The sequence below is a fragment of the Aspergillus viridinutans genome, assembly GCF_018404265.1.
Source record: "Aspergillus viridinutans IFM 47045 DNA, scaffold_7, whole genome shotgun sequence".
In the NCBI taxonomy this organism is placed as follows: Eukaryota; Fungi; Ascomycota; class Eurotiomycetes; order Eurotiales; family Aspergillaceae; genus Aspergillus; species Aspergillus viridinutans.
In genome coordinates, this window is record NW_025091223.1 from 1,785,420 (window position 1) to 1,807,121 (window position 21,702).

The following is a 21,702-nucleotide window of genomic DNA, read 5'->3' on the forward strand; positions in this document are numbered from 1 at the left end:
AAGACTGAAGTAAAAGTATTGAGCAAAGATCGAAGCGATGTCCACCAGGGAGGCTACAACGATGAGAAAACCTGAGGAATCAGCGCACATTTAAGCATTATCACCCTCCATAAAGCAATATACGATTCTTCAAACTGACTGACGAACTTGCGTCCGAGCCCATCCTCCTTTCCGTCGAAACGTCCTGCCATTAGCAGCCGCATTACCGTAGCCGCCGAGCTGACGCAGACGATCCTCATTCGTCGGACCCTGACCTATGACAGCAAATCCTGCAGAACTTCCATGAAGAATCAGTCTGAAGTGGATGGCAGTAGAGTCAATTTCAAACTCTTTTCCCCCTGGCGCGTAGAGATGTCGAAAATTGTGTGACGGTTGTTGGGATTGGATGTTGGAGAGCGCTGACCTTGAGCGCCACTGATCCTGGACTGCAGGTAGAGAGCTCAGCGCTTCCCCAGTATCACATTGAGCGAAAGCAGTCCTCAGATTTATGAAGAGACGTATCTATCTGTGACTACAATGTCAAGAAGTAGGGTTGGTGAGAGTAATGACATTGTTCAATATGCACACTAAAAATTACGGTCATGTAGAAATTCATCAGGAAGGGGGAATCAATCACAATCATCATCAAACAGTGGATAAGTGCACAGAAGAAACATTCAAATGAATCTTCTCAGCTTTTCGTGATGCGTAGGTCAGTCGTGGCCAGACACTCTTCGTCGCCAGTCTTCACCCGTGCGATGGACATCGACCACGTCAATCCGCTTGCCAATACCCGTCATTCCCTCCTTCTGCCACCACTTCTCATCTTTCTCTGCGAGTACTGATTCATCTTCACTGTCGATTAGGCCGCCTCGGCCGCCTTCGTCTCCAACTACAACCACGACCTGTCTGACCCAGCCAGAAATGTGTTGCACAGCATCGCCTTGTTTGCCTGTCAAGGACTCTTGGACGTAGACAATGTCGGGCGAAAGATGGCGCACAAGGTGCACGTATCCGGTCGCAGTGCTAAACGGCATGATGGTGTTCTCCTTGTCGACAATGGCCTGCGCCTGCGTGTATAAAGTGCGGAACAGTGGTGTGGCGCCCTCCTGCTCATCAGCTGGGCGAGGTTCGAGAGTGGACAGGTCGCCGCTAGGTGCTTCCCCAGGCGACCTGGCCTCCTCAGGAGCGATGTTGGAATAGGATGATGTAACGGAGAGAGTAGGATTGGATGAGCCGCCCTGGTTGGGTGCATGCTTCAGGCCTGGCGCATAAATAAGAACGAAGATCTTTGCGGTCTCGGAGTCGACATGTTCAGGGAGGTGAGAAAGAATAGACTGTTCATAGCTTGTCAGCGTAATCCATGACATCGAGCCAACAAGAACCTACCGCGTGCTCAGTGAAGTCGTCAAGGTCGTGATTCGCCAACTCAGAGGAGACCACAATCGCTACTGTCTTCTTCTTTTTGTCGAGAGCAGGAGGGCCGCTCACCGCGCTGCGAGTGGGAAGCGCTCCGCTCATCGTCGGAGCTGCAGCAGCAGGTTGAGCTTCTTCCTGAGTAGCCCTCGACCGAACCTCTTCGGACCATCGCGAGTGATCCTCAAAGTCACCGCGATCCTCCTCACGTATTGATGTGAGAGCGCTGCCCATGAATGCGCCCGCCGCAGCCATACCGGCCGCGACCCGTCTACTGGCCCCATCGAAGATCTGCTGAGGGCTCGGTGTGCGCCGCAAAGCACCCTGCATACGAGCCATCATACCAACATCGTCACCATGGATATCCGCCCCGGTCGACCTGGCATATCCGCCGTCAATGCCTGCTGGGGTTCCCTCCGCGCCCGGCGGGGGGTACCGGTCATCCCTCGAGTCGTCCAGGGGGTATTCGCCTTCGTCATTATTATCGTCATCATCACTGCGTTCGCTCCAAATCCATGCAGCTATGCCAATTGTTGCGATGCCGACGGTCAAAGCCAGTGGCACCCAGTACCCCATGACGGTCCGTCTCCCTGAGGAGCTGAAGCCGGTACCAGCTCCAACCCGCCGCCGACGAGCATCCTGGGAATATGGGAAAGACATTGCGGGCACTGAGAGATGATAGATGGCGGGCGCATAGAAGTCAATCCAATTGCGATGGTGTATAATGATCACATCTCAAGGTTGCATGAGAGGAAAAAGGGTGGTTGGTTAACGGAGCAAGCAGGGTGAAAGAGAGAGCCCAGGGCTGGGCCTCGGACGAGCCGAAAACATGTGGCTGGTGATGTCCTGGTTACCGTGGTGTTTCCCCGCTTGTTAATTACAATACGTACCTTACCTAAGTACCTGACTAATGCGAGTAATCTTGTTACCTATGTTTGCACTGTTTACTTTGTTTGCTTAATATTTATCAGCACGTGACAAGGTCGTTATCATGACTTAGGGCATCAAGGTGTTTGGCTGATTTGCAGCGACATAGAGCTATCGGCACGTGACGGCGGGATTTTGTTTAGGATGGGTACAATCTTCCCATGCATGTCAGGTTGAGTCAGAGGGCGGACAGAAGAACAGCACCTTCGCTGCGTTTTACTACTCGATATATATGAAACCCTGAATACTCAGACACTCCAGCAGGTTGTGCGCGCTTGAGGTCAACCATCGCATAAGATAATACGACGAGTCTTCCTCCCCTCTTCCCCGCGGTGATCCTTTCAACCCGACCATTGCACCATTCGACACCAATCTTACAATCAGAACGACTCAGTCAGTCATAGGTGCTTGTAAAGCAAGCATCTCGCAATGCCGCACTCGATTCTTGTGCCCTCGACGGGCTTTCAGGCCCTCATTTTGTGTGGACCTGGCGTCTCTCTCAACACATTCACCTCCAATCCTGAAGAATTTCCCAAAGCATTGTTACCTATCGCAAACCGTCCTATGGTGTGGTATCCTCTGGATTGGTGCTATCGGATGGGCATAACAAGTGAGTAATTGCGAATCAGCGTTGAGTGATACGAAAATTCGCCTGTCCTAATGTCGAGCACCGGTACTCTGTTCTAACCCAAGTGAAGATATCACTCTTATCACACCCCCCGCCAGTCAAGCTCCATTAGAAGCTGCTCTCTCGCAAAATCCTCACCTCACATCTCTTCCGGCACCTTCACCTTCCGTTCTCGCTCCCACAGACCTTACCTTGACGACGGGTACCGCGGAGCTACTGCGTCTCCCCGAAGTTCAGTCATGCATCAAGTCCGACTTCCTCCTTCTCCCCTGTGACCTCATTTGCGATCTGCCAGGAGAATCCCTCCTTGAGGCATGGATGGTCACCCAAAGCGCCCTGGGTGGCTCTACTATCAGCGGCGGCTGGAACTCCAATGGACCCAAGAGCATTGGAATGGGTGGCGAGCAAGGCGGCCGCCGGGGCGGTCTCGGAGTTTACTATCAGACTAGGGGACGGGAAGAGAGCGTCAAGGGCGAGGTGACGGATTTTGTGGCTACCACATCGTTAGAGCAGGAGGAGGCTCCAGCAGTCTCTCATAATTCGGACGGGCCTGTTTCGATCCGGTATGGGCTGTCAAAGCTAGTGCTCTCGATACCTATGGATACACTGAAAGAACGTATGGAAGAGCAAAAAGGGCTCCTCATTCGTCATTCGTTGGTGAAGAAGCACGCGCAGGTGAAGATGTTGACGACCTACCGCGATGCTCACATCTACGTATTTCCTTACTGGGTCAAGGAGATGGCTTTGCTAAATGAAAAGTTCGAGAGTGTCGGAGAGGATCTTGTCGGTTGGTGGGCCAAGGCTGAGTGGCAGAAGGGTCTAGCGGAGAAGCTTCGGCTGCGCGAGATTTTCGAGCCAGAGGGGCGTGGAGCCGCAGAGAGTGGCAGTCTGGACGGCGAGCATATCGAAGAGGAAATTGATCTCAAAGCGATGAGCACCACCAAAGCGGGAGCCGGCACATCACGCGACGCTTTGTCAGATGATCCCTCAGAGACCGTGCAATTCGCGTCTCGGGTGAAAAGATCCGGTACTGAATTAAGCACCGCGTCGCCGGAGCCATCCAAAGGCAAGCTCACCGTGCCCCCGTTGCTGGCATACGTTCACTCCTCGCTGCCGTCTGCACCGCTGGTCAGACGTGTGGATACATCGGCTCTGCTTCTGTCCGTGTCCCTCCGTCTTGCCAAACTCGAGTCCATCGAGGAGGTCGGCCGCATAGCCGCGTCTCCTTTCGCTCATAACCAAAAGGTTGCCTATCCGGCCGGCGTCGCTCAGCGGTGCACGGTCACCAAGGCCGACTGTCTTCTCGCCGATAATGTCACGGTGGAGGAAAAGTGTGTCATCAAGGAATCCGTCATTGGCGCCAACTGTCACATCGCCAGCGGTGCCCGCTTGACGCGCTGTCTCATCATGGATGGCGCCGTGATCGGTGAACGCTGTCAACTGACTGGCTGCATTGTGGGCCGGCGGAGTCAGATCGGCCGCGAGAGTGTGCTCAAGGACTGCGAGATCCAAGATGGAAACATCGTCCCCGAGGAGACAGACGCGAAGAACGAAAAGTTCATGGTCTTTGAGGGTTTGGATGACGAGGACGGCGAAGGAATGGATGTTTCCGAAGAATTCAGCGATGGCAACGACGAGCTAGGGTTTTGATTGACTTGGCCAAGGTCCTTTGATGTTACGAAAATCTATGTCTTGATGCCCAATGACGGCATAGACGCTGATCTTGATGATACTGCTACGTTATAGAAAAGAATTGATATAGCTAGTCTAATCTCCTAGGTAAATCTCAACTCCTAGGCCGCTGCTGCAAAAAACAATGGTATCATAGCCTCCTAACGCCCGTAAAAAGAAAAGTAAATCACCTATGCGCCCGCGCATAGCTACGGTAGTATGCTCAACGAGCACACAGTATCACTCCTCTCTCTTGTCCCTCCTGCGATGGTGTTCTTCCCGCGCCAGCGGTGACTTCCCAATCGACACCATCTCCTGCCTCTTCTTCCCATTCCTCCGCTGCGTAATCCGCCTCACGAGCATGGCACGCGGCATCTCGTACCTCTTCCGCGGCGCATGCGGAGAGGAAGGATCAATTGACTCCCCTCGCCGGTTTCTTCCCCTCCTCGCAAGAGCACAAGACGAGCCGTGACCCACTCCCATCGGTATCGTGACAGGGACAGGCGTATATGGCACTACATCCGTCACGGCTTGCAGCTGGTCCCGGGCTCCATTCCAGTCCCGGTTCCCGTCGCCGACGCCTTCGTGGGCAGGAATATCACTTGTCCGTCCGGCTGCCAGCAGTTGCTGAGGTGCAGGCGTAGGCGTATGCGCTTGCTCGGTTTCAGTTTTCGGTCCGGACCCAGTCGAATAGTAATAGAACCCTGCCGAGGGGTGCACATTCCGGCCCTCCCAGTTCAACCCGTCCCAGCTTGCTACCGCCGTCGGCGTGGACGTATTCGACTCTGTGTGCCCGTCCTGCGCCTCTGTATCTGGATTTGGAGCTGGGGGGAGATCACACAGATCGTCCAGGTCTAGGTCCAGGTATAGGTTTAGGTCGAGAGTCTGTACGGCTAGCCGGGACTCCTCTGCCAAGGCGTCTAGGTATTCGTCGCTTTGGTCATAGACTGCTTTTTCGGGGCCGGGCTGGTCGAACCGTTTGTGGTCGCCGCGGGCGAAGAATCTGGCCACCATGTCTAGGAAGCCTGGTTGCGCGACGGAGGCATTCAGGATGGAGGCGAGTGTTTGTGCGGTTAGGAGACTCTGGTGGGTGGTCAGGGTTTGTTTGTTTGGGGGGTATTGCTGTCTGCAGAGGGGGCAGGGTTCGCCAAGGAGGGCAGTTGATGTTGGTTCTATGGTGTGCGATGGGAGATCCTGGAAGGGACAGGTGAGGGTCATGGGGATGAGATGGTCACAGTTGTGCCAGAAGATCGAGAGGTGGCACATTTTGCTGTGTAGGGACCCGTTGGAGAGGTGGTGAGCTGCCGATGAGGACTTGGGAGCTGAAGGGCGCTTGCTGGTAGTATTTGTATGCTCTTTGATGATCGTGAGGTGGTCTTGAGATCATTGTGCGCTGCATGGCTGTTGAGGGTTGGTATGAGGGAGATAAAGGGAGGCCTTTGGGAACTGGTGGACAAGGAGGTCGCTGGCAGTGATGTGTTGCTGAGGATAAAGGGAGAGTGAAGTGTATCATGCTCTATTGTGCTGGTCTCTGTAGTTGATGTTGCTTTGTCTCTGCCTGTTTCAGGTTCCGTCATGGCTATTGTTGAGCGGTCATGACAATGAAATTGACGAAGCATCTGGTCTGAGCAAGAGATGAGTGTCAGTCTTTGTCTCCTGCTTATTGATCACTGGACATCTGCATTGTCGGCTTGTCTGTCAGTAGTTTTGAGAGTGGCATAAAGATGAACAGTACAATCAGATCTCGATGCATTGATTCGAGCATTCTGCATGACATGCCCTAAAAGTGTTTTCGATCATGCTGTCTATGATGCTTTTGCTTAAAATTCCACTTGACTCAGTGCCATCCATATCTACAAGGTGGACATTTTCGTCCAACCTCATGGTCTTCCTCGATACTTGCAAACATCGATGGGCAAATTAGTGATATCTCATGGCTACGGCATCACTGTCAGATATACTGTTGCAAAGATGTGTGACCTCCAGGACTGACGTAGTATAGATGACCCGAAAGGTAATACAAGCATCTACCTTCGTGACAGTGCTGCCCACCAACACCAAGCACAATCAGGATAGGGTGTCCAGGTCAAGCTTTCAGCATGGGCACGCGTTCAAGAAAACTTAAGCATATGCCAGCTCTTTTAGAAATCAAACCAGCAGATCGAGTCTCTCTATTACATCACTTCATGCTGACAGGATGACATTCTAGAACCTCGAAGGAATCAGTCTAGACTCGAATATCGGGGCGGCCAGAGCAGACCACAACGTATGAGTATTCTCAGCATACAGATAGAGGATCGATTTTCTGACGATTGACTCGATCGACTCGAAAGGACAATTTTGATGCTGATGACTCTGTTCGCTGAAGTATGTATTTGACACCCACATCATTGTTTCCCCTCTCTATTTTTAGAATAATGCATGTCTTATGTTGCACCGGAGTAAGAGTGCGTTGAAGACGTACGCAATCGGAGAACTGATCTGTTGGGTCTACCTCTCTAGTCTACGGAAAATGTTTCTGATGCTGGCAAGACGTACATCACTTTTCCAGCGACACTGAAGTTACTTCTTTATCTAGAAACACTCGGCTACGAGTTGCTCTCTGGTGAGTTGCGATGACAGACAACAATGTCGCAGACTAAGTACCAGGATACATACCTTAATTACTCCGTTGAAGCAACCCCGCTTGGTGGACTTTCCCATTGCAGCCACCTGCAGACGAGACCAACCTAGAATCCGGATAATCAGTCGCTTAGTTCCGTGTTGCCTGGGGCTACTACTCTAACAGTTGAATTAGGTGTATTTATCGCTGCATACGTTAAAAAATCCCCGCTAATGAGACTGGCAGAAATGTGCATTAAGACTGAGCATGATCCGAGCTGGCTAGCGCGGGACATAGCACTGGATATCTATCGTAGCACCGATACTGCTTATTCTCTTTCTAAGGTCATCTGACAGACGGAAGCACAGCAGGTATTTTGGTTACTTGACGGGCAAAAGTACGACTGTTCGGTGTTGATTGTTGTTCACCCTGGATGAACAGGGTCGATGTTATCTCGGCGCCGAACGGCGTCCATGGCGATGGTTTCATATTGAGTTCTTGACAGTTGTGCATTCAAGGTTCCTTGACAGGTATCTTAGCGTAATATATCCAAATTGGATTGTGTCATTTATATTGGCCTTGATTCTCGAACTAAGGACATCATTCCTGTCAAATTATTAAGCTAGAAATGAAATCCAGCATGATGCCTGGATGCCTGGTCTCGACCGGGACTCGGAATCTGCGGCGCATGTTGGCGCATGTTCCTTAATTTGGATGAATCCGCTTCGAATAGAATTAGATAGACGTTGTCGAGTCTAGGAATGCCTCGAATCTTCCACGACCTGACCATGCGGCATTGTCGGTTTTATTTACGCTGATGAAAGGTGGTAGATAGAGCATTGTATATTGGATCATTAGTTGAAGAGAAGAATAGGCCTTGGCCCATAGCGAACTAAGTCTGACAGCGTCATGGTACTCCACAGTTTGGTCCCCGGATATTATACGCCTCTTTAAATCCCTCAAAGAGTCAAGACTCTAGTGCTGCACCCCATGCTGCTACTTTACTGGGATTATGACCCATCATTTCCTACCTGGTCTCAATAGTCAGGATCCCCTCCTAAGCAAGATTTTAGAGTTTGTCATTGCGCACTCACCGCTGGCCTACATAGCTATCACCACAGATACTTAAGGACCTAGATACCAGTTAATGGTTCTCTGTAAGTTAGTAGCATACCGACTACCGAGTTCGCCGAGTTGAATGAGGGGAAGACACAGGCCATTGGACGGTAGCACTTACCGTACTACCTAGTCTATGACTGATAGACTCTCCAAGCAAGGTACCCAGGGCTACCTTATTTGACAACTGTCACTGACCTCGGCCCTATCATGTGTCTGGCGTTCCTGGATCGATCTGTGAATGATGTAAGGAACATGGACGCATTGTTTTCTTGCTTGTCTACCTGCCTGCCTGATCCAGAACCCAGGTGTAAGCATAGCAACACATGATGACCATATATGTATTGATTAAAATGGTATCAATCTGTTTCGTCATGCTAGTGGGCTATTTCTACTATTCTGTGGTTTTATTTTCTTTCCTAGTGACTACTATGTAACTAGATACCAGACTAACGTAGTTTTGACTTTGGCCTGGATTTGAACCGCCATAGCCGCATCGGGCAAATTTACATCCACTCGGCACGAGAAATGATCTCTTGTCATTTTCGTGTCCGCGATCACAGTGGTTGTTGGTTTGGTCATTATTCACGCAAAAATTGAAAAAGATTTGATGATTCGGATAGTCATCAGTTTTGCATATTAATGAGAAAAACGATCGAGGTTTGGCTATCAGCCGTGCCAATGTATATTTGCATATCTTCTCCGCCAAGATATATCACAAGCAGACTCATCCATGGCTTTGTGAGCTTAGCAGGGAACTTTTAGGCAGACTTCTCTCTCCACCTAAAAGCAGTGGAATATTTGCTTTGCAACATAGCATAGACAGTTGCAAACAGAACTGGGACGTTTGACATCATAGAGCCCATTAGGGAATTGAATTGACCATGGCATTGTACGCATGAGCTGTATTTCTGGCACATGATTGACCGTTGGACCTGAACTTACCCCACAAACATGGAGGAACTAGTAGTGATGATCTCGATATTGCATTATGTGTCAATGCTCCTACATGGAAGGCTATGACATGTCATAGAGTAAAACAATGACCGCGACACTGAGTTTAAGCTTTTCAAAACAATCAAGGTAAATATGCTGTGGCATTAAAAGCCCATGCTCTATAATCTTGGTCACTTAACTGTCGACGACCGAGTGGTGGAATCAAATCATGATACATCAAGCAGAGTACGCCATATGTGGATAATTGATATGGATGATTGAAATGATTGACGCCGCTCAATTCTGAAACTGGTTGACTCTCATGATCGCCCGCCGCACGGGATACTTACTCGCAAATCACGAATAGAAATGCGTGAAGCGCCCGTCGATCGCGCGGGACCTCCTTACGTGGATCTGCGGCCATATTTTGTAACTATGCTGTATGTGGATGGGGATTGCGTGGGGCTTTCAGCCAAATATCAAGTTAGCGGTGGGTAGCTTGGCCTGGAGATAAGGATTATCGGGGTGATGTATGCTGGTTGATCATAATCAGACACCCTCGGTGATAAAAGATTGAATTTTATTCATCTGGTCTATGATTGTGCTATGAGCGTTAGTACTCTATAATAGGGACTAGTTTGTCCAGTGGTAATCTACTTATGAGACAGGGGTAAGTGCTCTTTGGTCTGAAACATGATCCATTCAAGCATAGCTTAAAGTTTTCATCAGTTTATTCTTATCAAATGTCTCAGATACTACAGAGTATGGGTCCACGATCTGGCAAAAATTGATGAGATTGAAGATCCGAATCATGTCGGCAATGCTAAAGTGGCAATACTACCTACTAGATTACCTATTATTCCGTTGTATGAGACAAAACTTTCTTCCCAAGAGGCCGAGTACACTCGCAGGAGGCGGTATATGGATCTTTGCATATGTGTTATTATGTAATTATCTAAGCAAGCACAAGGCCATTATTGCCGGTTCCCCGGTTCAGTGTGGAGCAAGTCAAGTGTTAGCGATGGGCGCTATCTGCATATGGATGTAGGTGAGTTTCAACATTCCTCATATTAATGTTATTCGCGGTGACTTGCCCATCGAGCATCTTACTAGACTGATGATAAGATGTTTTGTTACTCCGTACGAGACGGGCCTTGACGATCGGGGTGAACGGCAGATCTGAAACTGGATGGATCTGAATCTGATTGCTGAAAGGACAGTACCAGCCCAACATGTCAGAAATCAGATCTGGTCTGGCATACTTGCATCACACATGCAGTGATACGAGTTCAAGGAGTTGGGAGTATGTTTTTGCTAGTTGTCAGCTCTCAGCCCCTCAGCCTCATCAATAGCCTTCCTGAGACTTGAGAGGCATCCGATTGATTCATGTTCATCGAGGCTCCAAACTTTCCAAGCTTCAGTCAACTGTCAGTTAATTTTCGAATCAACAGCAGCATACTGCCGTTGTAGAGGCTTGGAAAACTCTGTAGGGAGACCTCCGGTGCTCTTCCAGTCCGTAGAAAGATGACTGACATCATTGAGCACATTCTCTGGTAACTTCTCCCTGCCAATAATGTGATTAACTCATTATCATTGTCATGGACCATGGTACGAAATCAGCTTTGCTTCAAACTTACAGATGCCTTTTCTGCGAGCCCCTGGCTCAGCGTGGTCGGCTATTTAGTCCTTGGGAGGAACTGGAGTAGCAAACCTATGTAAACGTGGGTAACCATTAGGTTTGGTGGGACATCCGAATCCATGGATACAGAACACGGAAATTCCCAGGGATGCAAGACAATGAAACTGCTCGGGTCTGGGAGTACTATGGCGAAAGTTTGTATCAGTGTCGGTCACAACTCATGAGGGTTGAATTTCAGAAATCATGATAAACTGCATATACCAGAAGGCAAGACAGGCATTTGTTGATAATTTGGTGAGATGGTCGAGACATGGACTGGCTCAAAATCTGGGGAAGCCTAACGAAGGAGTCACAGGCGTATTAAAGATCAAATACGGAGTACCTTATGTACTCGACTCGGCATCCTTCCACTGAGGCTGCTCACAAAATCTCCCAGTCATTCTGCTTTGTATAGCATCTTGACAAGCCTACCTCTGCAACTATCTCCAGGTTCTATCACCGAGATTCCGTTCTCTGGCTGACTCATGTAGGGTCGGTACAGTGATAGCGTTACAGCTAAGAGTTTTAGCGACTGTGCAGTTGCGAATTGGCGTTCAACTTGCTAGCACGATCAGATCCACGAGGAGACTAGCAGGCTGCTAGGACATTCATAATAAGTGGTGGCCTTATGCAACTACCACGTTGTTTTCTTTGCCCGCATTGGTACAGAGCACTACAGATGAAAAGATGGAAAAGGGGTCTTTATGCGGCAGATAGAGCACCATTGTTAGAAGGAGGGCCTGATTCCTATGACTTGTGAAAGTGGCCATATGCAATGGCACAGACGTACTTGGGAAGATCAAAAAATAAGTCATCAACCAAATTTGAGGAATGATCTCCATGTTAAACAATGCCTTAATAATGCTCATGTGTCGCAATCGTTCGTTTTAATAATCCACCCATTCCACGGGTGGAGCGGTTGGCGTTGCAGGGGCTAAGCTGGCCCGCTTTGAGCACTCGGCAAGGTAAGGTATTGATTGGTTACTGGTCAGTAAGGTACTGGCCAGTCAGGTAAGGTACAGTACGGGAAGGTTGTACCGCAGCTACCTGTGAATCTAGTAGTTTCCAGGCTTTTTCCGAAGTCCTGAAAGAAGTATCAAGTGATCATATACAGCAATTTCGGTACATTGATACAACCAAGCCTCCAACCTAAGGTAAACTGTCTTACCTCTCCCCTTTTTTAGCAGTAGTGTTCCAGCGGAAAGAACACGGTTGGCTGATGCAGAGGAGATTCAGGAGAATTAACCTGCATTTCCAAATGAAAATATACTAAAATTGTATCCTAATGATAGTAAAATAGCCTCGATAGTCATTGTACATTACAGAATACGCCATCTTGACCTTACAGTAGTATTCTGGTTGTTCTCGTTCTGGCATGACTTGCAGCAGCAGCGATAACAATCATGCGAGAATATGATGGGCCTTTCCTTTGAACGGTCATTATCCCTATCGTTGATTTTTTCTTTTTTCTTGAGGAGCAATTTCCATTTCTATTTACCATCTTCTCGATAATCAAAATCCTCTTCCTCGTGGAATTCCTCTCAACATCGTGATACTAGTTGCTCTGTCGCATTTGTCTGGAAATCCCATCCGGCTTGTCTCCGCCTGTCAATAGTAGTGGAAAGTGAGTGCTCCCCCTAAGCTAGTAATAATAGTGGCACGTCCCATCCGCAAATCCTCACTCTCCTCTCTCCTCCCGCCCCATTATTATTATTATCTCCTTTAACTTCCTTTCTGTTCCTTTCCTTCCTCACTCCCAATCCTCTCCTCGTTCTTCCCTTCATTCTCTCCCTCCTTTGATCTCCCTCTTCTTCTTTTCTTGTCCCTGACTAGGTCCTCTGTCGTCTTCTCCTAGCAGAGATTAGGCCCAATCTTCTGTTCGATTCAGGAGAAACGGTGCCCGTTCCAGGGATCCTCCTTTCTCCCGACCCCCTCTTATCAGCCTTCCCTCAAACCTTCCGTTGTTTTTGTTTTCGGCCTCGCTTCGATTGTTCCACCCTTTCTCGACCGTACATGGCTCGACTGCTTTAGATCACGTCCACCTCCCTGGAGCCTTGTGTTCCTTGCGTCTCACCGCGTCGCCAGATTTTCCCTTTCCGTTTCTCGTCTCGTCCGAGCCTTTCGTTTCTACATCCAGCATAAGCGTTGTTTTCTTTCAAATTTTGTATCAATATAATCCATTTCGATTTCAATTCAGAGAGGTACTGCAACCCAGACCGATTTTGTGGGTGAACAAGAGAGTGAAAACTTTGGCAACCCATTGGTTTCATCAGCCCGCTGTTGAACTCGTCCCGATCGTGCTGCAGCAGAAAACTGATACACGTGTTGCAGAATAATTTTGTTGTTATCCTCCCTGCCTCCCCCCTGAACGCCTTCGAGCCGTCTTTGACATCACAATCGTGGCTTTCATCGTGTATTACTGCGAATTTAACGTCCATCGGCTCGTCGTGTCCTAGCGTTGTCGCCAAAATCGACAGGCTTCTGAGAAACGGTGGAGGAGAGCATCATGGCTGCGTTGGTGCAAACGATTCCTCAACAAAGTAGCACGGTTTCTGTGCTTCAGACTCGCCCTTCATCTTCTTCTGGCTCCTTTGCCCCATCTCAGCCTTCACAGCAGCAAAATTCTCGCAATTCCACGATGTCCTGGAACTCGTACAATACGGTGAGCGGATCTCAGGGCTATCGGGCGGGCCACCAGGTTGTGGCCCCCTATGCTTTCACTGGCACGCCTAGTCTACCCAATTCCAACTTCAATACCATGCAGAATCGTCAGTCGTGGACGCCCCATTTGAGGCCAGAACACCGAACTTCCTCTGCTCCCTCGGTACCCCAGGGATCTCCAGTCCATCCTCATACCGTTGGATCCAACCCCCGTTCCTCGCATCACCTTGCAGCTGGTTCTGTATCTACTTCGTCCTCCAACTCTTCCGTCCAATCTTACCGCTCCAAAGACGACTCCGCGATTCCTTCGAGACAGTCACGCAGCGACCCTCCTCTTCGCCCTTTATCGACCGCCAACCTGCCGTCACCTTCCTCATCATTCATGAATATATCCTCTCCCACCGTTGCTCGACCGTCTCCCGACCGTTATCGGCGTGGAAGCAGACGTTTAGATAACACAGCAGGAGCCCAGTCGACGGTAACAGCTTCTAGCCTGCCAAGAGAGGATCAACTTGCGTCGAAGAATGCCTTGCAGGATCCGTCCCGCAAACCGGGACACGCTCGAGTTTCCAGTGTGGATGATACAGCGCGCCCAGAAAAGCCACAAGCAGAGCTTGCCAAGCGATATAGGCGTCGGAGTTGGGGGAATATTGATAATGCTGGCTTGATTAATCTACAGCTTCACCTGCCATCATCTCCGACACCGATCCTGAATGTGCACGATTACTTCGACCCGAACAATCGACCGCAATCCGCCCAGTCTCATCGAGATGTCTCGGGCAGCAATCACTCAGCTAACTCATCTACGTCCTCTGTAAGATATACTCCCCTCGTCTCTGAAATTCTTGTGCTGACATGCACCAAGGTACGCGAGGTAGGATTGACGGAGGCTGCACCCTCAAATAAGAGCACAAACAAGTTGGACGACACCAAGCGATCAACAAAGCCCTCGCCGTTGTCGCAACCAGTCTCTGCAGAACCTACGCCTACCGGCTCTCAGCCACCAAATGAGAATCAGTCGCCTGCTCCGACTGAGAGTGTTGCTTCGCAACGACTGGCTGATATCACTAAGAACGATCTCAGACGGCCCGGGAAGTCCCGGTTGAGAAGAGCCTTCTCTTTCGGGAGCGCTTCAGAGCTCCTCAAGGCGTCTTCCCAGAATAGCCCAGCGAAGAGAGAGGCTATTGCTGCAGAGAAGTCCCGAAGAGAACTACTGAAAGAAGAGTTAGGGCCTGAGCAGGCCGCGATCGCTGAACAGCAAGAGGCCAGTGGGTTAGGTGAGAGCATCTACTCGCATCATCAAGGCCGGTACTTCAATAGCTCCACAGATAATCTGTCGGTGTCATCCACAGCGTCATCAGCTTCGATAATGCTACGGAAGATGGGCAAGGGCATGAAGAGGTCCACTCGGTCACTCGTCGGGTTATTCCGTCCCAAATCCATGGTGAGCATCTCGTCGAACGATGGTGTAAATGTGGAGCCAATGGCACCAAAATTGTCAGTGGTCAACGTCGAAGCGGAGAGGAAGAGCGTGACTGCCAACGCAGATCCTCAGGATCTACCTCGCGGAGGCACTGTGTTTCCTAAGATAGAAAATAGCCCCCAGGGTCCTTCGGCTCAGGAAGATGTCGGGACCGAGAGATCCCAATCGCGTAAGAGCATTGTGGGTGGTGACCGGGAACGGGCAGAGGTTCTGGCGGCCGTCAGGAAGGGCATCCTCAAGAGTGAGTAGAGCCGCTGTGCCACGTATCATACGTGTGTTTTTCAGTTCGTTGACGATCTTGTGTTCCAGAGACCAATTCGGACCCCGCAGTTACATCCCGTTCCAACAGAGCCGCTGAGGGTTCACAGACACTGGTCGGCAGTGACTCGCCGCACTCCAGTGCTCCCAGTACACCTGAGGATCCGTCTCGAGCTGGTAACCGACGGTCCGAGGCCGTTAAGATAGCTGGCGAAGACTACTTCTTATCGGATGGGCGAATTCCCGAGTCTCGAAGCTCACCTGCTACACCGCAACCCGTGACGACAAAGACCCTTGTCTTCAGTCCTCGCATTCAGTTCCATGAGACGTGGCCCAGTGGAGAGTACGATCGTCGAGGAGACATTGCAACCTGCAACCGCTTGACACCACTTCTCGCTCAACAGATCAAAGAAGAACTCAACAATTTCAAGATGGTGAGTCTTGGCAGACACATGTCCATTCAAGCAGTAGTTGTGCCGACCTTCATTCTAACGTCCAATCATAGGAAATGGAAGTCCACGAGACTTCGAAGATTTACACTCATTTCCTCTGAGGCTCTCCCCCGCGACGACATTGTGCGGTATGTCTCATCTTGCACAGCAGCCATCATAACTAGACCTACGAGTGGTGTGGCGTTTTTCCAACTCTAGCATTTTAACCTCAAGCACTGCACGCGTTTTATTCTTCACTAGACCGATGCATGATGGTCGAGCGTTCGCAAAACCTGCCGCACTTGCACTATTCCGTCTTCGATTGTTCCATCGTGTCGCGTATCTTCCTGTTCTGCGTTTGTGGTGTTATGGCGACAGCAACATTCTAGGTACTCCATCGGTTTTTCTCTGGCTCGGCTTTTCTCAGACGCACGGAGATCCGTGCATTGGACCAAAAAGAGTATCGAGTGTTAGACATTTACAGCCACACTCATGCATCAAACTTTCCTCGATCATCTGAGATTGATCCGATTTACAGCTCTAGATCCTGGTCCATGATCTACTATGCTAGATCTGCGTTCCACTCGAAACGCTTTGCGCCTACTGTTCCTGTCTACTTCCATCTCTCTACTGTCGACCTCGCATCGGACTCGTTCTGTCTTTTCGACTTCTTATTTCTTGAAAGCGTGAAAGTTGGACAGCATCATCTCTTTGATTAATACCACTTTTTCAGTCTCGCTCTCAGCATAAGCTTTTTTCCCCTCATGGTATGTCTGTTGTACAGCATCCTGGAGCTGTTATCCTCTCATGTCTCTCCAACTGAATGTCCGAAGGGAGCCTGCCCTCCATTCTCTGTTCCTGTACTTTTGCATTTGGTCCTGTGTGTATCTCATTCACTTGCGTGTCGCTCCCACGCTTTCCTCTCTCCTTCTCTTATTTTTTAGCAGCATAAGATGTTTGTCGGTAATAACTCTGGTTGGATGGTATGGGTATGCAAAGTTCTCGTTTTTTTCCACTCTTACAATCTCGTGGCGTGTTTGACTTTTTTTTTCTTTGTGCATCATGATGTCCTTGTTTTCTTTTCTCTAATCTTTCCGCCTTTCGAGTACACGGAAGAAGAGAGGACCTTAATCGCCATGCGAAGCGATGGTGCCAAGATCTCAATATGATTCATTTGAGCAATGCTCCAGAGGGTATAACGAGTAATTTGTCGTACAACAAGCTATCTGAGCTTGCTACGTGGTCAACGTACTTCCCATTACTGCTGCGGTAGGCTGCGGGCAAAATTCCCAAGCCTACGCGACATATCACTCCTGGCAGTCGACCACGATCGATGCGTAGTATGTCTTGCGAAGCCGAGAACCACGTTCTGGTAATTCCTGAACTCTTCACTAGTGGTTGGCTCAAGCAGCTCTTCATGACAAGCAAATCCCCGAGCCACCAATCACAGATTCCTATAGCTTCATCTATACCAATGACACTCTGATTAGTTTCACAGATTGTGCTATCTACATAGCTATCTAAAATAAAGCAGATATAAACACCTTGATCCTTGCCTAGATGAGCGTATTTGCCCAAATGCTATGATCCGATTCTCTCGTCTGGGTTTGCGTACTCTGCTTTGTATGTTTTCTCTAACGTTCAATTATTTGCGTGCTACCCATCGTCTTGGATCTTTGACAGTATAGGCTTATTTGCGTTTGAGGGACGGTAATCAGTTGACTCTAGAGCGACGTGACGGTGATGAGCGCTCTTGGGCTCCGCAGTGCACTGTCGTCGGAAGCACTATTAATGGCATATGTGAGTTTATCCCCCTGCGGCAGGAATAGAATTTTTGGAATTTGGCCTCTGCTGATTTGAGCATGGTCTTTTGATATCTGTCGGTTTACTTATCTGGCTCCAAGTCTCAGATTGAATTTCAACCGTGTAGGCTGAGCATAGTCGCTAGGACAGTCACGCGGACCGAACTTCATGCTGAATCATTGGTGGCTGATAACTCGGGGAACTTGGCGCTCCTGTTTGTTCTATATTGTAGACCATGACATGATCTTGGACAGGGTATATCGGCATTCCGAAGACAAGTGTCTCTTTCTTTGAGAAGCTCGGCATCCAATTATCGGTTTGAATCGAAGTTGGCTTGTGGCTCGAAACTTGTGATAGGCGTCTATTGCTGTTCGACCTATCCCAGAAACAATATCAGCTTTAGGTCCGTGGTATGAGGGTCTTTGTATGAAAGCACGTACATTGGCACTGCCCATCTTCTGCTTGTCTTCTCTGAGAGAGAAAATGTTAGTCGTTGGCAGCTCTCACGGGGACCGCCACAGATAATTCAGGACCACAAGGATCAAGCCTTCTGGTTAGTGTTCATATGATGGACAGAATACTTTCAAGGGCAAAAAGCTTCGTTATAGTACATTTGGCGATCTGGTCATCACGAAGCATTGGGACCAAGCAGTTAGCACGGAGATTGCTTTGCCTCGAGCACTTGAGCCTAATAGATCGTGATTCAATCTCCAGCCGTAGCAACAGCTTGAATTCCAGTTGCATGGACTTTCCATGCTCAATCTGTTCTCTCGGTGTCTATACTGTAAAGTAACAGCAGGTGTCCGCAGGTGTCCCGCGATGTATAAAAAACACTTAAGATTTTCATTGTCAGGTGTTTGAATGAAGACTTTGAGCAGAAGGCGCACGGAAATGATAATCTCTTTCCAAGCAATGGGTGCCTTCAAAGGAACGGCAAAAGAAGCTCTGCGTTGTATCAGAGCAGTGATAGTTTACTTTCTCGGCAGGTTCCTTGGCTACGGGATGGAACAGAGAAGGCTTGGCTGGATCCCGAGGTGCCGAAAACTAACCGGAATCATCCTTTTTAAAGCTAGAACGAGGAGCGATGGGGGGTTATTAAACCGGTAGAAGATGATGAAGGGTTAATGCGTTTCCCGGATGGCGCCTGTGTGGTGTCACTTGTCAACGAGGAGAATGTACTAACTGTGTGGCCCAGAGGGGAAGTTCTCTCCCTTTGCTTGTGTCTTTCGGCCCGTGCGGTGTTGGATTTGCTCGGGTCAGCCGATGTGCGCTTACCTAATGCTCCATCCACCCCCATGCTCCAACATTCTCACTGACCTTGACTCTGCGTTCATCCCATCAATTCATCATCTGCGTTCTAGTAAAACGCATAGTCTATTCTATCTACGGGGCTGACCGAGCTACATCCTTTATTCTTCCCCTTTTTCTGCCTCTTCACGCAGATGAGGACTTTTTTCGGTCCTCTTGCCCGCTAAGCCGACGGCCCCCACGAGTCTCCCACGCGGCAACCCCCACGCGGAGTGGAATCATTTTGACGAGAAAGAATCTCAACCACCCAGTCATGCTTTGATTGCACGACGCTAATTGTCTCCGAGTATGTCCAAATGGTCCAATACTGCATCTCCAGTTCCTGTAACTCCACATATCCCCATCCCTCTTCCCCGCAGGAAGGCAAATTCTATGGTGTTGACACTTGACCAGCTACTACAGTTTTTCGTCCGGTTGAGCTAAATGCTACGTACCGGCATTTCTCTTCACCCCACGGCTCTGTTACTCGGTTTTAATTTGCAATCCACTACTACTATTCGGTTTCTCCCCAGCTCTGCAGCCTCTACTTCTCCCCGCCTCGGACTTCCCCATTGGTAGAATCCCCGTCTCAAACGTGTTGGCCTTCCGGGGACCCCAATTGCCCGGACCCCGTCCGCACGTTAGTCGGTCATCCCGGGATTGGAGTTGAAAATCGGGAAACTTGTTTGCTCCACGCTTAGTGCCCCAGGTTCTCCCACAAAAGGGAGCAGGATCCTGATTTTTGACTCCCTTTTTCCTGCTGTTATCACCGCTGCTTCTTCTCCCTGTTCTGAAATATTGTCCTTTCTTCTCTTCCCCGTTGTAATACCCTCTTCTTCCTTTTTCTGTTCTACTTCCTTACCCATACTTGAGCCGGAAAACGATGTCTCCCAGAAACTCCTACGATCCCGAGGACGGGATCGATAAGAGCTACGTCGACAATGTAGAAGTCGTGGCCAACGCCGACAGACCCAACCCGAGAAAAGAGGCTCCTGCATATGTCGCTGGCCTGAGCCCCGAGGAGCGCCGGAAGGCCGAAAGGGCTCTCGTTCGCAAGATTGATATTCGTCTTCTTCCTATGCTTGTTATCATGTATATTCTCAACTATCTGGATCGGAACAACATTGTAAGTCACGTTTCTGGGTTTACTCGCGCGAAAACACTGACACTTTCCAGGCAGCTGCTCGGCTTGCTGGTCTTGAAGAGGACCTGGGCATGAAGAAAAACAGCAACCAATACCAAACTGCCGTCAGTATTCTGTTTGTCGGTTATTTGCTGATGCAGGGTAAGTGTCATCAATAGACTTGAGCCTGTACCATAAACTGACCGTCGTAGTTCCATCCAACTTGATGTTGAACAAGTTCGGAAAGCCCGCCATCTACCTCCCCTGTGCGATGATTCTTTGGGGTATCATCTCTACGGCCACGGCAGCTGCTCAGAACTTTGCTGGACTGGTTGTTACTCGCTTCTTCCTTGGTTTCGTTGAGGCTGCTTATTTCGTACGTCTCCCTAACAACAATGGTACCATGACCGTGATTCCCTTGCTGACTGTTGTTGTAGCCTGGCTGCCTTTACTTTCTGAGTGCCTGGTACACTCGTAAGGAGCTGGGATTCCGCACTGCCGCCCTCTACTCTGGTTCTCTGATCTCTGGCGCTTTCTCCGGTCTCATCGCTGCTGGTATCACTAACGGTATGGACCATGTGAAGGGTCTTCGAGCCTGGTATGGGTCTTTTTTTCTTTTGGACGGACCAAGCGTAGTTGTGCAGTCTTGCTGACTTTTCCAGGCGCTGGCTCTTCATCATTGAGGGAGCTATTACTATAGTGGTTGCGTTCATTGCCATGTGGATCCTGCCCAACTTCCCTCGTACCACTTCATGGCTTTCGGAAGAGGAAAAGCAGCTCGCTACATGGCGTCTCGAGGAAGATATCGGCGAAGACGACTGGGTTGATTCCGAACAACAGTCGCTCCTTCATGGCGCGAAACTCGCCTTTACCGACTTGAAGACCTGGATTCTTGTAAGTTGCTATTATTTCCCTCCAACTCGCACGGCACTGACTGACTGCGACGTATCATGTAGATGCTACACATCTTGTGTATCGTTTCCTCCGCCTCCGTGACTAACTTCTTCCCTACTGTTGTGCAAACGCTCAACTACGGCCGGATCGAGACCCTCCTCCTTACCGCTCCACCTTACTGCCTGGCGGTCATCAGCGCCTTCTTCAATGCCTGGCACTCGGACCGTACCGGCGAGAAATATTTCCATATCACAGCGCCTCTGTACCTCTCGGTAGTCGCATTCATCATCGCCGCGACCACCACCGGTGTGGCTCCCCGCTACCTCTCGATGATGCTGATGGTTCCCTCTCTGTACGCCGGTTACGTTGTGGCCCTGGGCTGGATCTCAAGCACCCTTCCTCGTCCTGCATCCAAGCGTGCCGCCGCACTGGCTGCCATCAACATGGTCAGCAATGCCAGCAGTATCTACGCTAGTTACATGTACCCGGACCATGATGCACCGCGCTTCAGTACGTCCCAATGCCCTTTTAGCATTTTTGATGATCATTTCATTCTGACCACTTTATAGTCACCGCCATGAGTGTCAACTGCGTTACTGCATTCATTGCTATTCTCTCTGCCACTCTGCTCCGAATCATCCTTGTTCGGCTGAACAAGAAGCTTGACCGGGGTGATGCCCTCAATGATGGCGGTGTTCCTGGACAGGCCAGTTCTAGAGGTTTCCGATTCTTGGTTTAGACATGGTGTATATACTTCAAGTTATGACTTACTTTTTATGATCAAATACTGCTTCTTCGTGATCAGAGAT

The 21,702-nt window shown here is 49.6% G+C and overlaps 5 protein-coding genes across 5 annotated transcripts; 3 read left to right on the forward strand and 2 right to left on the reverse strand.

Annotated features, from left to right (window-relative positions):
• Positions 1–692: 692 nt before the first annotated feature.
• On the reverse strand, positions 693–2,055 carry Aspvir_009036 (uncharacterized protein; the record flags this gene model as incomplete). The annotated part of the gene is made up of 2 exons (XM_043272188.1): positions 693–1,316; positions 1,369–2,055. The coding sequence occupies 2 exons, from the start codon at positions 2,053–2,055 to the stop codon at positions 693–695; spliced, it is 1,311 nt and encodes a 436-aa protein (XP_043128123.1).
• Positions 2,056–2,751: 696 nt separating this feature from the next.
• Aspvir_009037 (translation initiation factor eIF2B subunit gamma) lies at positions 2,752–4,600 on the forward strand (the record flags this gene model as incomplete). Its single annotated transcript, XM_043272189.1, has 2 exons — positions 2,752–2,932; positions 3,021–4,600. The coding sequence occupies 2 exons, from the start codon at positions 2,752–2,754 to the stop codon at positions 4,598–4,600; spliced, it is 1,761 nt and encodes a 586-aa protein (XP_043128124.1).
• A 261-nt stretch (positions 4,601–4,861) lies between these two features.
• On the reverse strand, positions 4,862–5,887 carry Aspvir_009038 (uncharacterized protein; the record flags this gene model as incomplete). Its single annotated transcript, XM_043272190.1, has 1 exon — positions 4,862–5,887. The coding sequence occupies one exon, from the start codon at positions 5,885–5,887 to the stop codon at positions 4,862–4,864; it is 1,026 nt and encodes a 341-aa protein (XP_043128125.1).
• Positions 5,888–13,459: 7,572 nt separating this feature from the next.
• Aspvir_009039 (uncharacterized protein) lies at positions 13,460–15,908 on the forward strand (the record flags this gene model as incomplete). The annotated part of the gene is made up of 4 exons (XM_043272191.1): positions 13,460–14,428; positions 14,480–15,338; positions 15,407–15,789; positions 15,861–15,908. 4 exons carry the CDS (start codon positions 13,460–13,462, stop codon positions 15,906–15,908), a joined length of 2,259 nt encoding a protein of 752 aa, XP_043128126.1.
• A 3,851-nt stretch (positions 15,909–19,759) lies between these two features.
• Aspvir_009040 (putative MFS transporter) lies at positions 19,760–21,632 on the forward strand (the record flags this gene model as incomplete). The annotated part of the gene is made up of 7 exons (XM_043272192.1): positions 19,760–20,002; positions 20,053–20,161; positions 20,212–20,375; positions 20,437–20,597; positions 20,662–20,893; positions 20,956–21,403; positions 21,463–21,632. The coding sequence occupies 7 exons, from the start codon at positions 19,760–19,762 to the stop codon at positions 21,630–21,632; spliced, it is 1,527 nt and encodes a 508-aa protein (XP_043128127.1).
• Between the last annotated feature and the right edge of the window lie 70 nt (positions 21,633–21,702).